Genomic DNA, 17392 nt, shown 5'->3' with positions numbered 1-17392 from the left:
ACACTTCCACACTCCAAGTGTAGTTTTAAGATTAAGCAGTTATTTTTATTTCCTTGGCCTTATAACTTTGTTACACAAGAGCCCACGGCTGACACACACACACCTTCCTTAGTTCCCGATGGAAAGGTTCTTAAAAGAGATGAATTGAAATGCGACGTCTGGGTGCCATGCCTGCTCCTCACAGCCCCCCAATGGGGTGGAAATAAACCAAAGGAGGGGAAAAAAAAAAGAGAGAAAAAGCCAGCCCGACACTATGGTCAAGAGTCATTTGCAGCCTTCCTGGGGCCTGAAGGGAGGGGAGATTGGGAAGGAGTACCACGCTGCATGATTGACAGGTGGATGACCTGGCCCCCTCCCACCCCCCAGGACAGGCTTACCCTGCACGTGGAGTAGGGAAATGGGATTTGGAATGTGTGGAAGGGTCAACTCCAGTTTCACACCACTGAAACCCTTCCAAACCACCTTTATGCCCGAGCCCTGGTGCCAGGGCGACAAGAGCTCCACCTTAAACATGTGGGAGACCGTGCATCACCCCACCAGGAAAGGAAGGAGGGGCTGGGAAACCCCAAAGACTTGAAGAGAGGGGGAGGGCAGAGAGAAGATGCTTCGGGGTCCAGCTGGAATGCTCCCTTTACAATGGCTGGGTAAAACCAAATCCCTGCCCCTCCCCGAAGAGGAGTGACTTGCTTCTAGACTCAACTCCCCTAATTTTTACCCCCAGCCTGGGGAGGGGGGCCCGGAGGGGAATCACACAACAACTGGATTCCCATGTGATGCTGTGAATTGGCCCCCGAGAAAACCCATCTGATCGCTGTCCTCACAGCAAAGAAAAACAAGAAGAAACAGAAGGAGTAAGAGAAGCAGGTGACATGAGGCTGAGTGTGCGCAGTGTAATGGCGTCCAGGGAGGGTTGTCTCCTCCTTGGGGGAGCCCTCCTTTCCTTCCCTGGAGCCTCTCCACCCTTCCCCTGTCCCCCAAAGTCCAGACAATCCCATCGGCTGGGCGTCCAATCAGTTCCCATAGACGCTCTCGTCGCTGTAGGCCACATACAGGAAATAGTCCTCTTCGTGGTTGTCCTGGGGGGAGAAAGAGCACAGCGCCGTTCTAGTTTGAGCCCCAGGACCAACACTAAAACTAAAGATGTCACTGCTTCCAATAAGACTAGAGATTTCCTGAGATCCGAGCTCATGGGGGAAAGAGGTGGGGTGGGGGTCCTTCATTCTTCTCAAACAAGAGGCACAATCTCCCCCCCCAACAACCCCCCCCCCCCGCATCATTCAATCTGGATCTAGACTAAATCTCTGCCTATTTTCAAGGTGTTACCTGGCGATGGCACCCGGAACCATTACCTCATATAGCTGGCCCATGGTAGCACTGGTGGGGGGAATGGTGTTGTTGACAAAGAAAAATAAGGCGTCCTCGGGGCGCAGGTGAATTCTCTTCCGGATTAAGAAATAGAACTGGCCCACTGGAGAAGGGCAGAACAAGGGATTAGCCACAAGGAAGTCTTTTCCAGAACACAAGCCCATCCTGTATGTGGGTCCCCTTTACGACTGGTGCCAACTTTCTTTTGATGCCAGTCCTGGGACTTGAACTCAGGGTCTGGGCACTGTCCCTGGGCTCTTTTGCTCAAGGGTGGCGCTCTACCATCCGAGCCACAGCACCATGACTGGTTTTCTGGTGGCTCATTGGAGATGAGAGTCTCATGGACTTTCCTGTTCAGGATGGCTTTGAACTAGGATTACAGGCTGAGCGAGCCACTAGCACTTACTCACCTGCTCTGATGCATCTCAATAAGTGAGATACGGTGATGAGAAAAAGAACACGGAAATGGAGCAACCCAAGGTATCATTTTGGGGTCAACTAGCCCTCTGGGGATCACTGAGTCACTTCTGCCAATTCTCCAGAGATGCTCTTTGGTGAGCCTTACCGGTGAGGTCAGAGGGCACGAGATACTTCCTCTTGTCCAGATCAGGTACTCGGGCTTTTGGAGCCTTCTCCACAATGACCTGGGACGAGACAGCAAAACTGAAAGCAATGCCAGACACGGCTCACGCCTTGTCGCCCCAGCCACTCAGGAAGCTGAGATCTGAGGATCCAGCTTCAAAGTCAACCTGGGCAGGAAAGTCCAGGAGACTCTATCATGGTACTGTGTCTCAAGTGGTAGAGTACTAGCCTTGGGAAAGCCCAAGGACAGTGCTTAGGCCCCGAGTTCAACCCCCAGGACTGGCAAAAAAAAGAAAATACTAAGGAACTTAAGTGTTGGTTGACTTCAAATCATGACCCTCAAATCTCAGCCTTCTGAGTTATAAGCATCTCACCTCAGGGCAGAAAGATTACAGGTCCTGCCCCAGAGGCAAAGGAATTTCTAGAATCATTTTCTAACTTTGAACCAAAGCCTTGGGGCTTAGGGTTTAAGGTCCAGGGTTTCACTCACAAAAACCCAAAACCAAGAACAAAAATCTCATCCCTGATCGAGCCCAAAGGGAGGATAGTTAAAGCCCTCTAGAGCTATTAAGGGTTGTTTGTGTCAGTACTGGGGCTTGAACTCACACCATGGGTACTTTCCTCTAGGTTTCCTTTTAGCTCTATGATCAGGTAGTACAGTGAGATGAGGCTACAGGATTATTAGGGTGACCCCTGGCCCCGAGGGTTTATATTATAACAAAGCTTATCAGCCAGATGTTGGCTGCTTAAGCCAGTAATAACTTTCCAAAGGTTGATGAGATTGAGGATCACCACTCAGAGACAGCTTAGGATGAAAAAGTCAAGACTCTTATCTCAATTCAAGTCCTAGTATACTAAGGGGCAGGAGGGGCATAAGGTACAAACAGGAAAATGAGAGTTAGGTGAGATTCTTTGGTAGAATGCAGCGAACAGACTGGAATACGAATTCAAGTTCGAGGAAACAAACATACAGGAATTCTAGATTTCGGAACAGGTGCATATCAGAGATTTGTTGCCCATGCAAAGTTTCCAGAACATTCCTGTTCTGCTTGAGTTTCACCAAGAGCCTAACCTGAGGACCTGGAGGGAGACTACAGTTTGGCAAAACACTGAACAGGCATATAGTGGACAATAATAAATTCTGATTAACTGTACATGGAAGTTTATTGTTCATGTCAGCTTTGAGCAAAAAAGCTGAAAGGCAGCATTTCAGGCCCCAAGTTCAAGCCACCAAACCAGCACCAAAAATAAATCACAGGAAAGATGACAGCCAGGGACAGAATCCCAACTGTGTCATGGGCCAGACAATGCCAAGGAACCTTTAGGAATTTACTTCCCTGTGCTTCAGATTCTTCATCTACAGGCCAGCATTGCACAGGGGTGAGTATTAGGGGTAAACATTTTTAATATTGGGTGGCTTCTCATGCTTGGTGTGGGCTTGCTCTTGTAACCCCAGCTCTTCAGGAGGCTGAGATCTGAGGGTACCAACTTGAAGCCAGTCTGGGGAAGAAAAACTCTCCATTTTTCCACCAAAAAAAACCCCCAATGCAGAGATGTGCCTCAAGTAAGATTGCCAGCTGAGAGGAAGAAAAGCTCAAGAAGACTGTGAGGTCCTCAGTTCAAGTCCCAGTACTTGAATGAATAAAAGAGCCTCATAGACTTTTCTGCTTGGGATAGCCTTGAACCACGATCCTCACATCTCAGCGTTTGAGAATAACTGGGCACCTCGCCCAGAATACACTATGAATCCCTGGCTACCTTAACCCAACCGCTTCCCGCCCCCTCTTCCCCCCCCCCCCACACCCATTCTGCCTTCCATTGGAGCTGGCAGCCCTCAGGAGAGGAAGAGCAGGCAATGGAGAGGTGTGAATTCCCGGATGCTGGGACAGCACCCCCTCCCCCTCCACCGGCCTGCACTAGTCTGGATGCTCAAGCGGGGGCTCCCAGGGAGCAGAAGTCTTCAAGGCAGGCTCCTCGTGCCCAGGGACCCCCGGATCAGAACATGGGGGAGGGCCAGCAGCATCCCCAAGGCCTAGGAGCCAAGAAATCATTAACCCAGCTGGCTGTGGCGCAGAAACCTCCGTGACTTTGTTGTCAGGGCCTAACAGCGCCCCCTCTCACCGCCCCTTCAGTCTAGGAAAGCACCAGGGAGAAGGCTGCCTTGACCTCCGCCACAAAACCACCCCGGCTCCCCGCAGCTGGGCCTGCGGCTCCTTCTCCATTATCCTGCCTGCGCACCCATCGTGCGGGAAGCAGCCCCCCCCCCCCTGCTCCCAGCAGCCCGCACCTGAGCCTCGCATCTCGCTGAGTCACAGCCGTGACACAGCTGGGTCTGCTGGGGCCCCCGGGTTAGGAACCAAAACAGCACAAATAGAACGGAATCAAAGCCCCTTCACCCCCCTCTCCTTCTCCCCCCCCCAACAGGGGCCTCTTGGGAAGGCAAAGGACGCTAGAAGAAATGATTTTTTAAGGAATCACATCTTCAAAGACCCAGAGCAAGGCAGCCTACCCTCATCCCACCCCCCTGCTCCACCCCCAGCCCCACCACCCCCCATGGCTGTCTGCCCACTCCATCCCACTCTCCCAGCCTATGCCCCCCCTTCCCCTTCCCCCTCTCTGTCCCCGGGCCTCCTTCCTCCCCCCATCCTCCCACTCTTGGCCTCTGTCTCCCGGCTTTCCCCCCCCCTCGCCCTCCTGTCTCAGTCCCAGGGCCTCCCCTCCCACTCCCCTCCCCTCTCACCCATCTGTCCTCCTCACTCCAGCTTCAGGCCCCAGCCTCGACCCCCCCCCACCTAGTCCTCCCACTCAGGCCTCAGCCCCCGGCCTCCCCCCACCCCTCCCCCGCGGCCCCGGGCGGACACCCACCGGGACCCTGTCCGGGTACTTCTTGCGGATCTTCTCCCCTTCCTTTTTCCGATACTCGAAGGGGTGATCCTCTTTGTACTGGAACTTCATGGTGGCCCGCGGGGCTGCGAGGGGCGGCGGGGGCTCGGCCCCTTCCCCACCGGGACTGACGCGGTCGGTCCGGGCTGCGACTCCAACCAACCGTCAAGTTCCCCGCAGGATCCGAGCCGGCCCCGTCCGCGTCACCGCCGACGGGGACACCGGGCTTCCCGGGCGGTCAGGACCGAGGACCCCGGGACTCGGGATCGGAGCAGACGCCGAGCGCAGCCAGCGACACAACAACACCGGGCCGCGCGGGGCCTGTGACGCCGCGAGGCCCCGCCCCGGCGCAGGCCCCGCCCCGCCAAGGCCCCGCCCCGGCGCAGGCCCCGCCCCGCCACGGCCACGCTCCCTGGAGCGATCCATTCCTCCTGATATGCGGGGGGGGAGACAGAAACACTCACATCGCTTATTTTACCCTAAATCCCGCCCAAATCGACTTTTTAGCCCATATCTCCGCGTCCTAGCCACTTTTCTAGAGACGTTGTGCCACTCAAGATGATTATTTTCCCCAGAAGGAGGAGAGATTTCTAATGACTTTTTCAGCCTCCCCCTCCTCCTGGGCGCCTTTTGGTTGAGTCCCAAACCAGCTTTCCAGGCTGCGTAGGAATCTGAGGTCTGGCGGAGGGCGTGGAGTTCTGGGCCTGGCTGGATCTTTGTGGTTCCCCGGGGCAGAAATGTTTGTCCCGAAGGTTGTTGCCAGTTCACCTTTTGATTATTAAGTAGCAATCAAAGCTTGGCTCCCGGAGGGGCTGGGTTCTCTCCCTCCCCAGAGCTTGGGGTCATTTTGTTCCAGAACAGCAACATCAACAAGAACGGGCGTGACGCTTGGAGATGGGTGGAGGTGGGGGGGGGGAGGGCTTGGGCTGGTGAAGGGCATTCAAGGTCATGGGCTCGCTGCTTCCTGGAAGCCCTTGTGTCAACGGGATTCGCTTTCTCCTGTTTGTGCAGAAGTTGGGCCTGTCTGGTGATTTGGGAAGGATTTGCACACCTTGATTTATTATTATTATTATTATTATTATTATTATTATATAATTGTACACAGGAGGGGCTATTTCTCATAAAGAGTCTCCTGTTTATTTCCAGCTGGCTTTGACCACCCCTATTTACCCATCCCTCAGAGCTGGGGTGACAGGTTTTTGCCACTACACCTGGCTTTCTTGTTAGTGGAGATAGTTATAAGGGCCATCACCTTACAATTGTAGGATTTCCCAAACTTTCCACCTCCCCCACCCCAGACTTGGACATAGAATCTCCCGATCTTTTTTTTTTCCCAGACTAAGCTAGGATTAAAGTCATGTGCTACTACACCTAGCTTAAATTTCCACCCTTTTAATACCTTTCATTGAGAAGGTTGAAACTCTAGGAAGAGTTTAGAAAGACCATTGTATTCAAGTTAAGAGAAGGGCACAGATTTAGGGTGGCAGCAGATACATTGTCTTCTGAGGTTTACTACTCCTGAGTTAGCCCAGAGTCTCTAGAAGTTCTTAGGGCCCCAGAGAAGGGAGGAAGGAAGATTCCTCCAAGATTAGAATAAGATAAGGGAAAGAATCTCACCCTGGTTAGATAACAAGCCTCCATCTGCCTTTCTCTGTTCTTCACTTGAAGGCAGGGTGTCCCTTTGGGCATGGGAACACAAATTTGCTGATTGCAAATCCTTTCAAAGGTCAGAGTTCTACTTTCCAGGATAGTAATAAAGTAGAGTCAGGAGTTAAAACAACAACAAAAGCAAAACAAAACAAAACAAAAACCTCAGGGATTCTGCTCAGCCTGGAGCCTCACACCAATCCCAGCTACAAAGGAGGCTGAGATCTGAAGATTGAGGTTCAAAGCCAGCACAGGCAGAAAAGTCTGGGCGACTCTTCTCACCAATGAGCCACCAGAAAAAATTGGACATGAAGCTGAGGCTCAAATGGTAGAGCACTAGCTTTGAGTGAAAAAGCTGAGGGGCAGCGCTCAGGCCCTGAGTTCAAGTCCCAGGACCTGCATACACACACACACACACACACACACACACACACACACACACACACACCCCCCAAGATTTTAGCTTTGGCCTGGGGGCATGGTTCAAGGCATGGAGGACCTGCCTAGCAAGTGCCATGACTTAGGAAGAGGAAGAGAGAAAGGAGGAGGAGGAGGGGAAGGAAGAGAAGGAGAAGTTTTGGGGGTGTAAGAGTGAGTGTGGTGGAAGTGGGGGGCTAACTGCAGACTGGGACACTTTCCCTGTTCTTTGTCCCCATCCTGGTGCACAGTTGTCTTCTCATAGCTGTGATCTTCACTTTGGGGCTCCCCCCAGGAAGGGGGTCCCCATCCACAGGCAAAGGTGTGAGCGTCCCCTCCTCCTTCTCCCCTCCATCTGCCCATGTGCTTGAGTGAAAAACCAAACACCAAGTCAGAAAATCAGCAAGGACCAGAAGCCTCTGCACCCATATTTATTCTTTCTGGAAAATTCTTGCAACCCAGTGGGCCATCTACCCAGAAGACCTTGCACCATGTTGAAATTCCAGGTGAACTTCTTAGCCCTCTGCCCCACATTCCCCCCCACATCTCCTCCTTTCCTTCTCCCTCCCCCTCCCTCTCCCCTCCTTTCTCCCTTGCTCTTCCTCCCTCTCTTCCCCCCCACCCTCTTTGTACTTGAATTTGCTTCTGGGGCCTTGTGTCTTAAAGAAGATCCTTTACCATTTGAATCACTCCTCCAGGCCTTTTTTCTTTTCTTTTTTTGCTGGCACCAGGTCTCACCTTTGCTCATTCTCTCAGGCATGGATCATTCTACTTCTGATTCCAGCACAGCAAGAATTACAACCATGCCCTACCTTGCTTGTGGGACTTTACTTCGGATTGGCCTTGATTTCTGCCTCTAGAGTTGCTGGGATCGCTGGAATTACAGGCATGAGTCACAGGTCCAGATTCATGCCATTTATTTATTTAGTCAGTTAATTAGTAAATGCTGGTCATGGGGCTTAAACTTGGGGCCTGGCGCTGTCCCTGAGCTTCTTTCACTCAAGGCTGGCACTCTACCCCTTGAGTCACAGCACCACTTCCAGTTTTCTGGTGGTTCATTGGAGATAAGACTCCCATGGATGTTCCTGCCCAAGCTGGCTTTGAACCTCAATCCTCAGATCACAGCCTCCTGAGCAGCTAGGATTACAGGTACAAGCCACTGGTGCCTGGCTTATATTATATGGTTCTTCGCAAGGAAATAAAGCAATCAAAGTCGGGCCGTAGTTACTTGGGCATCTGGGGTGGGTGATTCGGATCTGCAGCCTGGGGTGAGAGAACTCTGGGCTGTGTCCAGGTAAGAAGAGCCCCAAAGCAGATTCCTGTCACTGAGGATCTAGGTTCAAAGCCAGCCCTTTCAGGAAAGTTCATGAGACTCTGATTTCCAACGAGCCAGTGAAAGCCCAAAGTGGTGGTGTGTGACTCAAGTGATAGAGCACCAGCTTTGAGTTAAAACAAACAACAAAAACCTCAAGGACAGCGCCCAGGTCTTGAGTTCAAGCCCAGGACTGGCACTAAATAAATAAATAGGAAAACACCTTGGAAAAATGCAAAATATATCTCAGGGAGATTAAACACAAAGAGGAAGAAACTAGGAGAAAACAAAGGGCTGACATCACCCAAAAAGAAATATATTCTGTAATGGGGTCCAGAAGTGGACAAACTATGAGATGACTCAGAACACGATTGAGATGTTAAAATTTTATTGATCAGGGAAGGAGCTCACATGCCAGGACTACACCCCCAAGTTCGGTATCTTAGAGTGCAGCCTGGATCTGCCTTCCTGGGCTTGAACTCAGGGCCTGAGCACTGTCCTTGGGCTTTCTCAAGGCTAGAGCTCTACCACTTGAGCCTCAGCACCACTTCTGGCTTTTTTCTATGTATGTGGTACCGAGGAATCGAACCCAGGTCTTCATGCATGCTAGGCAAGCACTCTACCACTAGGCCAAAGTCCTGGCCCCATCATACTTCTCAATCTATAGTCAAGTTGTATCTGGCAATAGGTACCAGGAGGCCTCAAAGCTGGAAAGCAAAGGGAGGAGAAAGGTGTTCTGGGTAAACAATGGCAGAGGGAAGTGGGGGGGGAGGAGTAGGGGAGAGGGAAGGGCTCTAAACTGCAGCCCCTAATTTCCACACTTCCATTCCAATAATACATCTACGTTATATCAATACTACATCTTCCATTTCCCACATTACATATTACAATTCATTACTTAATTTGTGTAACTTATGTACAGCACCTTTGTTATAACAATGAAAATAAAAATAAAAGATTAAAAAAAAAGTCAGGTGAGGGTGGCTCACGCCTGTAATCCTATCTATGCTGGAGGCTGAGCTGATCTGAGGATCAAGGTTCAAAGCCAGCCAGGAGGCTGAGATCTGAGGATCGAGGTTCAAAGCCAGCCTGGACCTGAGACTCTTATCTCCAGTTAACCTCTAGAAAAAGGGAAGTGGGGCTTGGCTCAAGGGTAGGGTGGTAGCCTTGAGCTGAAGAGCTCAGCGACACACCCAGCCTGAGTTCAAGCCTCATGACCTACAAACAAACATGTCATTAATGCCCTCAGAGGAAGAAAAATAGAGAAGGTATTACTTTCATGAAACAGATTATTTCAACCCGAAAACATAAAGAGATGGGGGGGAACCCCTTAATAATAGATGAATAGGAGAAAATTCACAAGCATTAGAAGAAAGTTAAGGACAATGTCAGCAAGTAAAATGAAAATGAAGGCAGAAATCTAAGCTGCATTGCTCACACCTGTGATCCCAGCGCCTCAGGAGGCTGAGATCAGTGGATTATGGTTCAAAACCAACCCAGGCAGGAAAGTCCATGAAACTCAACTCCAGTGAACAAGCAAAAAGCCAGAAGTACAAGTGTGGCTCAAATGGTAGAGGGCCAGCTTTGAACAAAAAGATTAGGGAAAGCAGAGTTCTCATGCCCTCTCCCTCTTCCTTTGTCTAGGTCACCGTGTCTCTCTCATACAAACACACACACACCAATCAGGGCATAAGTGAGGCTGGAGGCATGGTTTAAATGGTTGGGTGCCTGGCAGAAAAAAGTCTTTAGGGGAGAGGTGGGGTTTGGGTTTTTGTTTGCTCAGTCCTGGGGCTTAGACTCTGGGCCTGGGTGATATCCCCGAGCTCTTTAGTCCAAGGCTACTGCCCTACCCCTTGAGTCACAGGGCCACTTCCAGTTTTCTAGTGGTTCATTGGAGATACGAGTCTCTCTGTCTTTAGTGCCTGGTCTGGCTTTGAACCACCATCCTCAGATCTCAGCTTCCTAGGTAGCTGGGATTACAGGCCTGAGCCTGCATTTTCCAGCACGTCCACTAGATGTCAGAAGGCCCCAGCCAGACACAAGCATTAGGAAGCGGGAAGAAGGAAAGAAACAAAGCAAAGCTAACTCTTTCAAGAGTTTCCCAGTTTGTTTGTTTGTGCCAGCACTTGAACTCAGGGCCTTGTGCTCTCACGTGGCTTTTTCACTGAAGTCTGGTACTCTACCACTTGATCCACAGCTCTACCAGCTTTTTCTGGTTCACTGGAGACGGACTTTCCTGCCTGGACTGGCTTTGAACCTCTATCCTCAGATCTCAGTCTCCTGAGTGGCTGGAATTACAGGTTTGAGACACCAACCTGCCTTGAGATTCTTATCTCCCTCAAAAAAGTCAAAAGTGGAGCTGTGGCTTCAGTGGTAGCACCAACCTTGAACACAAAAACTCAGACAGCACCCAGGCCCTGAATTCAAGTCCTAAGAATGATACAAAAAAAATCCAATCAAGTCAAGCCATTTTTTTTTGTACGTGTATCTAATAGTAGATGGAATTCAAGATATCCTCGTGCTTTCCTGGATTGGTAGTAATGGAGGTAGAGATGAATTACAAATTTGGACCATTGAAGAAAGATGTAGAACTGGATTCTCACTAGAACCTTCTGTATTTGAAAGCATGTATGCCTTGGGGGAAAAACAAGTCAATCTAAACACAGAAGCAACCTCAAACCTGTGGTTATTTTCATGATATATTTGCACAAGGAAAAACAAACATTTAAACCAGCAAGAGTATATATAACTAAGTGAAATCAAGAGGGGAAAAATAACAGGGTGAATTTGAAAAGAATCCAGAAAGTGTGTATCTAATGGGAACAGAGGGGGCTGAGCTCAGCCAGTGGGAACAGAGGGGGCTGAGCTCAGCCAGTGGGAACAGAGGGGCCTGCTCTCAGCCAATGGGAGCAGAGGGCCTACTCTCAGGCAATGGGAACAGAGGGGCCTGCTCTCAGCCAATGGGAACAGAGGGGCCTGCTCTCAACCAATGGGAGCAAAGGGGGGGGCTGCTCTCAACCAATGGGAACAGAGGGGCCTGCTCTCAGGCAATGGGAACAGAGGGGCCTGCTCTCAACCAATGGGAGCAGAGGGGGGCTACTCTCAGCCAATGGGAGCAGAGGGGCCTGCTTTCAGCCAATGGGAGCAGAGGGATGTAATCCCAGCCAATGGGAATAGAGGGGCCTACACTCAGCCAATGGGAGGAGAGAGATCTGAGCTCTGCCAATGTAGCAAGATAGCAAATAAGGGGCTGGTGGCTCATGCCTATAATCCTAGCTATTCTGGAGGCTGAGATGGGGAGGATCATGGTTCCAAGTCCACCCTGGGCAGAAAAGTCCCATAAGACACAGATCTATGAATGAATCCACGAAAAACCGGAAGTGGAGTCGTGGCTCAAGTGGCAGAGCATCAGCCTTGAGTGAAAAAGCTCAGGGATAGCGCTTGGGTCCAGGGAGAGGGGGTGGTAACCTCAGTCTCCATGGAGAAAATCACAGTTTTCCTGGGAGTGAGGGTGTTGGGATGGGAGGGTGGTGGATGGCAGCTGCTTCTCCTCTGGCACGGTGGGCAGATCAGGGGTTTTCTGCCCACACCTGGCCACTGTGAACCGCGTCATATGCAGAGCTTCTTCATATCCCGGGAGGGTGTCCAAACAGGAAGGCAGTTGTGCAAGGGAGGTGTGAGAGTGAGCCACGGCCAGGATTCTCCGAGCTGCAGGTCCAAACACAGACTGCAGAGCTGTGAGAAAACGAGGGGGGAGAGCCGTGTCACACTTGCTGTCCCTTCATGTGTGCATGTCAGCACTCAGACTTGAACTCATGCCCTCGAACTCTCCTTTAGTTTCTCCCCCCCTCCCCACACTCAAGACTGGTGCTCAACCAGCTGAGCCACAGCTTCATGTCCAGCTTTTGGTTGGTTCATTGGAGATAAGATACTCACATTTGTCTGCCTGGCCTGGCTTCGAACCACCAACCTCACATCTCAGCCTCCTAAGTAGCTTGGATTATAGGGGTGAACTACTTAGCTCCCTGCCTGTACACGTTAGGATGATTGGAGCCTTGGTTTTCTACCTCGGTATCTTTGGTCTGTCCTAGGGTTTGAACTCAAGGCCCTGGAGATGTTCCTGATCTGTGACCCCTGGAGCCACAGCGCCACATCTGGCTTATTTTCTTTTTCCCCTGGTTTACTGAAGCCACGTCTCACGGCTGGCTTTGAACCCCGGTCCTCAGGTCGGGTTGAGAGCATGCTCGCGCGGGCGCGGGCGGACTCACAGGAGATGGTGTTCTGCAGCGTGCTGTCCTGGTCGAAGGCGATGACGGTCACCTCGTAGGGCGGCGGGGCCCCGTCCTCCAGCCGTCGCTGGTGGTTCAGACAGCAGCGGAGGCACGCCGAGGTCAGGCCGCACAGCAGCAGCAGCGCGCCTGTCACCACCAGCAACCTGCAGGGCCAGAGGAGGAGTCCCAGCAGAGGCCGCCGGCCATGCCCGGCAGCTCACCCCACCCGGCCCACAAGCAAAGGAGGGCGCAGGGCCTGAGCTCAGCCAATGGGAGCGAGCAGAGCGGACTGAGCCCAGCCAATGGGAGCAGAGAGGTCTGCGCTCAGCCAATGGGAGTGAGCACAGGGACTGCGCTCAGCCAATGGGAGCGAGCAGAAGAGCCTGCGCCCAAGCCAATAGAAGAGAAGAGAGGAGCCTGCTCTCAGCCAATGGGAATGGAGGGGCTTACACTCACCCAATGCAAGCAGAGGGGCCTGAGCCCAGCCAATGGGAGCAGAAGGGGCCTGTACCCAGCCAATGGAAATGAGCAGAGGGTCCCTACGCTCAGCCAATGGGAGCAGAGGGGCCTGCGCCCAGCCAATGGGAGCAGAAGCAGCAAAGTGGAAGGGGGGGGGTGCTGAGTCCAACCAATAGGAACAGAGGGACCTGAGCTCAGCCAATGAGAGCAAAGGGATCTGAGGTCTGCCAATGGGAGTGGTGGTGGGGGGCGGGACCTACTGGGTAAGGTATAAAAGGAAGAGCCCTGCCTGCTCTGTGTGCTGGCTGCCCAGAAAGGTATGCAAGTGTATCTACTATATCTGTCTACCTATCTCTATATAGAGCTATATGCAGAATTAGCTTGGCTTCCAGGCATGAGTCACTAGCTTGCTTCAGATAATGTTCATTTTGGCTAAAGGGAATGGTATTAAATTAGGAAATCTTGGCACACTGGTTACAAAGGAGATGACTAATAAGATAAGGGAACTTTAGGTCAGGAGATGCCCAGTAGACATCCTAGTCATAAAATATTAAAAATTTAATTCTGTTAAAAGATAGGGCTAGAAGCTCACCTCTGTGATTCCAGCTACTCAGGAGGCTGAGATCTGAGGATCAAAGTTCAAAGCCAGCCTGGGCCGGAAAAATCTGTGTGACTCTTTATCTCCAGTTAACATTCAAAATTCCCTAAGTAGAGCTGGGGTTCAAGGACAGCGCCCAGGCTCTGAGTTCTAGATCCAGGACTGGCAAAAATAAATAAATAAATAAATATTCACACACACACACACACACACACACACACACACACACACACACACACCCTTAATGTCCTTGGAAAACAAGGAGTCTTACCAAATATACCAGAGGTGAACCCAGTCTGTAGTCACGCAGCTATGGAGAAAGAATAAATTCAGTACAGTGAAATACCATAGATATATTACCATGATGATATCGTTTGTTGTTTCTTTTTGTTTGTTTGCTTGCTCTTTTTCTTAGCAGATGTTAGTTGTCTAAGGAGGGTTTCCTTGACCTTTCCACCCAGGAACACAATGCATCCATGCCAACCTGCTCCTCCTCCACGCATGCGCACAGCAAACCCACTCCAACCCAACCCTCCTCCATGCCTGCGCACAGATTCTATTTCTCTGTGAGTATATGGCTCTTTATGATTCTGCGCATGGGCCTTGAACTCAGGGCCTGGCTGTTGTCCTTTAGCTTATTTTTTCCCCCTTTTTCTCCAAGCTGTTGTTTTTACCACTTGAACCACACCTCCACTTCCAGCTTTTGGCTGGTTCTTTGGAGATCACAGTCTCTCTCTTTTGTCTGTCCCTTGGATTGGCTTTGAACTGGGATCCTCAGCTCCCAGCCACCCCAGTAGCTGAGATGACAGAATTTCTTCTTTTGAAAGAAGAAATCAAGGCAAGTCCTGGGCCCTTCATGACACTGTGACCCCTGTCTGGGTGTTGGCTTTGATTGTTCCTTCTGCTGTCGAGCTCGTGGCTACTTACTGTTCAGAACTCCCACAGCTCTCTTCACCTCTTGCCCCAGGGAGCTGTGGGAAGAAAACCATCTCAGTCAGAGAAATGCTCTTATGTTTTGAAATTTTAATTTAATTTAATTTAATTTTTTGCCAGTCTTAGGGCTTGAACCCAGGGCCTGGGCGTTGTCTCTGAGCATCTTTTTCTCAAGGCTGGCACTCTACTATTTGACAGCCCTACATCTGGCTTTTTCTGTGTATGTGGTATTGAGGAATCGAACCCAGGACCTCGTGCATGCTAGGCAAGCCACACCACTGGGCCACACTCCAAGATCCAGTTCATAGTTCTTTTTTTGCCAGTCGTGGGGCTTGAACTCAGGACCTTTCTTAAGGCTAGAACCCTACCACTTGAGCCACAGCACCACTTCCAGCTTTTTCTATGTATGTGGTTCCGAGGAATTGAACCCAGGTCTTTGTGGATGCTAGGCAAGCACTCTACCACTAGGCCAAACTCCTGACCCCTTCAGTCCATATTTTTATGCGACTTATTAATTTCATTCCATGGGCTGGTACTTGGGCTTGAACTCAGGCACTTCCACTCTTCCTTAGGTATTTTTTTCTTTTTTGCTCAAGGTTGGAGCTCTACCCCTTGAGCCACATCTCTGCTTCCAGTTTTTTGCTGATTAACCAAGAGTCATACAGACTTTTCTGTCCCAGCTGGGTTGGAAACACAATCCTTGACTTCCTGAGTAGCTACGATTACAGGTGTGAGCAACCAAGCTCTGCTCACCCTAATATTTTTATTCAGGATAGAGCGGTTGGCTCTCCTCAGTTTTGCCAAATTACAAATTGATTTTTGACCCGCAGTCCTTTTTTTGTGCCTTTGACCATTAGCTACACACCGTGAGAGAAAGGAGAACCACAGCTTTCACCTTTGACTTTTTTGGGGGGTGGTGGGGGAGAGCTGGTTCATTGGAAATAAGTACCTCATGAATTTTCCTGCCCAGGCTGGCTTGGAACTGCAATCCTCCTATTTCAGCCTCCTGACTAGCTTGAATGACAGGAATGAGCCACAGAAGCCCTACTTTTGTTTTGGTTTTTATCTTGACGCAGGGTTTTCCTGGCCTATGCTCATGAACCCAGCTTGATCCTGAACTTCGGGGGACCCCCCTTGCTGCCTTCTCACCAGGGCTGGGATTACAGGCATGTGTTACCATGCCCATCTGCTAAGCACGAGACTTATTCGGCTCGAATCCATCGTGACTCTAATTTCCATCCCACTGTTTCACCAGCCATTTCTGTCACCCCAGAATATTAAGGGAACATTGGGGTTCATTCTCCTTACCCCCCCACAAACCACCCACCACCCCTGTTCTGGGTTCTACTCTCCCCCACCTTCATCTCTCTTCCTAGAATTTTGAGTTGGTCTAGCTAAGGAGAGAATGCCTCTGTCCCCTGCTCTCTGCTTATGAACTTACCTGACAGCAACACAGCAAGACATGAGCCATCACCAGCTTTATCCTGGGGGCTGGGGTCCCCACCGGATAGATTGGGGTCCACATTCGGTGAGTCCAGGGTCACTAGTCGGGTGGCTGGAGTCTCGTCCCCTCACTCTCTCACATGCGCTTGGGATCTATAATTGTTTTTTTCTTTTCTGCTTTGGTGTCAGTCCTGGGATTTGAACTCAGGGCCTGGATGCTGGTCTCTTTACTTTTTATTTTTATTCTCCAATCAAGGCTCTATCACTTGAGCCATAGCTTCACCTTTGACATTTTACTGGCTCATTGGAGACAAAAAGAAGAATAAAAGGCTCACTGTCTTGCCTGGCTAGGTTGGATTTGAACCATGATCTTCAGATCTCAGCTTCCTCAGTTGCTAGGAAGGCAGCCACTTCTTTGTTCTTGATTTTTGATCTACTTTTGTTTTGTATAGGCTTCCCCCCTCCCCCTCCTCCTCCTCCTTCTCCTTCTCTTCCTTCTCCTCCTCTTCTTCCTTTTCCTCTTCTTTCTCTTCTTCCTCCTCCTCTTCCTCCTTTCTTCTCCTAGCCCACTTTCCTATGTTTCAGTTTGTCCGCCTCCTCTGCCCAGTAGTCAAGAAATAACTACACTTATTCTTCAAATTTGATTTTTTTTTCTTTTTCTGTCCAGCGGTGAGGAGGCTGGGATTAAGGCAGGTCTTCAGGCACTCGGCCAGAGATCAGAGATGATGCCGTGCTCATCAGAAAACTGAGAACTCAGCCTGTTCACCAGCACTCCTGAGGAGAATGGGAAAGATAGAAAGCCACCCCAACAATCTCCTTTGTACCCCGCTTCTGGCTCTTTCAAACCCTCCCCTTAACAAGTTGATAAGCAACTCTTTCAGTTCTGGGTCATTGATTCCTGTTCCAGAAGCTGCTAAATCAACCAGAAAGTAGGCCGGTCAAAGCAAGCTGCTTTGAAAATGAGAATTCCCACACTCCACCCATGATTTCTTTTCCCACAGTGACCTTAATTCCTGATGGAGTCACACAGGACTTTCAATTCACACTCTAAAAAATAAAATACAATTTAAAAAAGGAGATCGAAAATACCCCGATAGGACGCTAGCTGGTTTGTGCAAAGTACTGGTTGTCATGCCTGCAATCCCAGCTACTCAGGAGGCTGAGATGTGAGGATGATGGTTCAAAGCCAGCCTGGGTAGGAAAGTCTGAGAGACTTTGATCTCTAATGAATCAGGAAAAAAAAGCTAGAAGTGGAGCTGTGGCTTGAGTGGTAGAGTGCCAGGCTAAGCAAGAGCATGAGGGGCTGGCAGAGTTCAAGTACTGGCACTGTGGACAAGTGTTTTCCCAATTTCTACAGAAAAACTGACAGGGATAAAAATGCGTTGCTGCTGTTGGTATAGTTTTGGGCTGGTTGTGGGGCTTGAACTCGGGACCCGGGCGCTGTCCCTAAGTTCTTTTGCTCAAGGCTAGTGCTCTACCACT

General features: G+C 50.4%; 2 protein-coding genes across 2 annotated transcripts; both read right to left on the bottom strand.

Annotated features, from left to right (window-relative positions):
* Nucleotides 1-880: 880 nt before the first annotated feature.
* On the bottom strand, nucleotides 881-5154 carry Gabarapl1 (GABA type A receptor associated protein like 1). Its single transcript, XM_090325061.1, has 4 exons — nucleotides 4813-5154; nucleotides 1931-2009; nucleotides 1350-1468; nucleotides 881-1076 (listed from the first exon to the last, which is right to left on the bottom strand). Exons 1-4 carry the CDS (start codon nucleotides 4900-4902, stop codon nucleotides 1011-1013), a joined length of 354 nt encoding a protein of 117 aa, XP_090181187.1. The 5' UTR covers nucleotides 4903-5154; the 3' UTR covers nucleotides 881-1010.
* A 4029-nt stretch (nucleotides 5155-9183) lies between these two features.
* Tmem52b (transmembrane protein 52B) lies at nucleotides 9184-16366 on the bottom strand. The gene is made up of 5 exons (XM_090325264.1): nucleotides 15909-16366; nucleotides 14462-14505; nucleotides 13806-13844; nucleotides 12475-12641; nucleotides 9184-11941 (listed from the first exon to the last, which is right to left on the bottom strand). Exons 1-5 carry the CDS (start codon nucleotides 15990-15992, stop codon nucleotides 11676-11678), a joined length of 600 nt encoding a protein of 199 aa, XP_090181390.1. The 5' UTR covers nucleotides 15993-16366; the 3' UTR covers nucleotides 9184-11675.
* Between the last annotated feature and the right edge of the window lie 1026 nt (nucleotides 16367-17392).

The sequence above is a fragment of the Megascapheus bottae genome, chromosome 37 (assembly GCF_031878675.1).
Source record: "Megascapheus bottae isolate mThoBot1 chromosome 37, mThoBot2.hap1, whole genome shotgun sequence".
Taxonomy (NCBI): Eukaryota; Metazoa; Chordata; class Mammalia; order Rodentia; family Geomyidae; genus Megascapheus; species Megascapheus bottae.
Note: the sequence above shows the minus strand (reverse complement) of the source record. Positions and strands in the feature narration are given on the sequence as shown.

Excerpts from the sequence above, each read along its gene's own strand:
- Tmem52b (XM_090325264.1), bottom strand. The coding sequence starts at position 15,992 with ATGTGGACCCCAATCTATCCGGTGGGGACCCCAGCCCCCAGGATAAAG. Across the intron at positions 14,506-15,908 it reads TCTTGCTGTGTTGCTGTCAG|CTCCCTGGGGCAAGAGGTGA; the intron begins GTAAGTTCATAA and ends TTCTTCCCACAG. Across the intron at positions 13,845-14,461 it reads AGCTGTGGGAGTTCTGAACA|CTGCGTGACTACAGACTGGG; the intron begins GTAAGTAGCCAC and ends CTTTCTCCATAG.
- Gabarapl1 (XM_090325061.1), bottom strand. The coding sequence starts at position 4,902 with ATGAAGTTCCAGTACAAAGAGGATCACCCCTTCGAGTATCGGAAAAAG. Across the intron at positions 1,469-1,930 it reads CGTGCCCTCTGACCTCACCG|TGGGCCAGTTCTATTTCTTA; the intron begins GTAAGGCTCACC and ends GCCCTTCTCCAG. Across the intron at positions 1,077-1,349 it reads CCATGGGCCAGCTATATGAG|GACAACCACGAAGAGGACTA; the intron begins GTAATGGTTCCG and ends TTCTCCCCCCAG.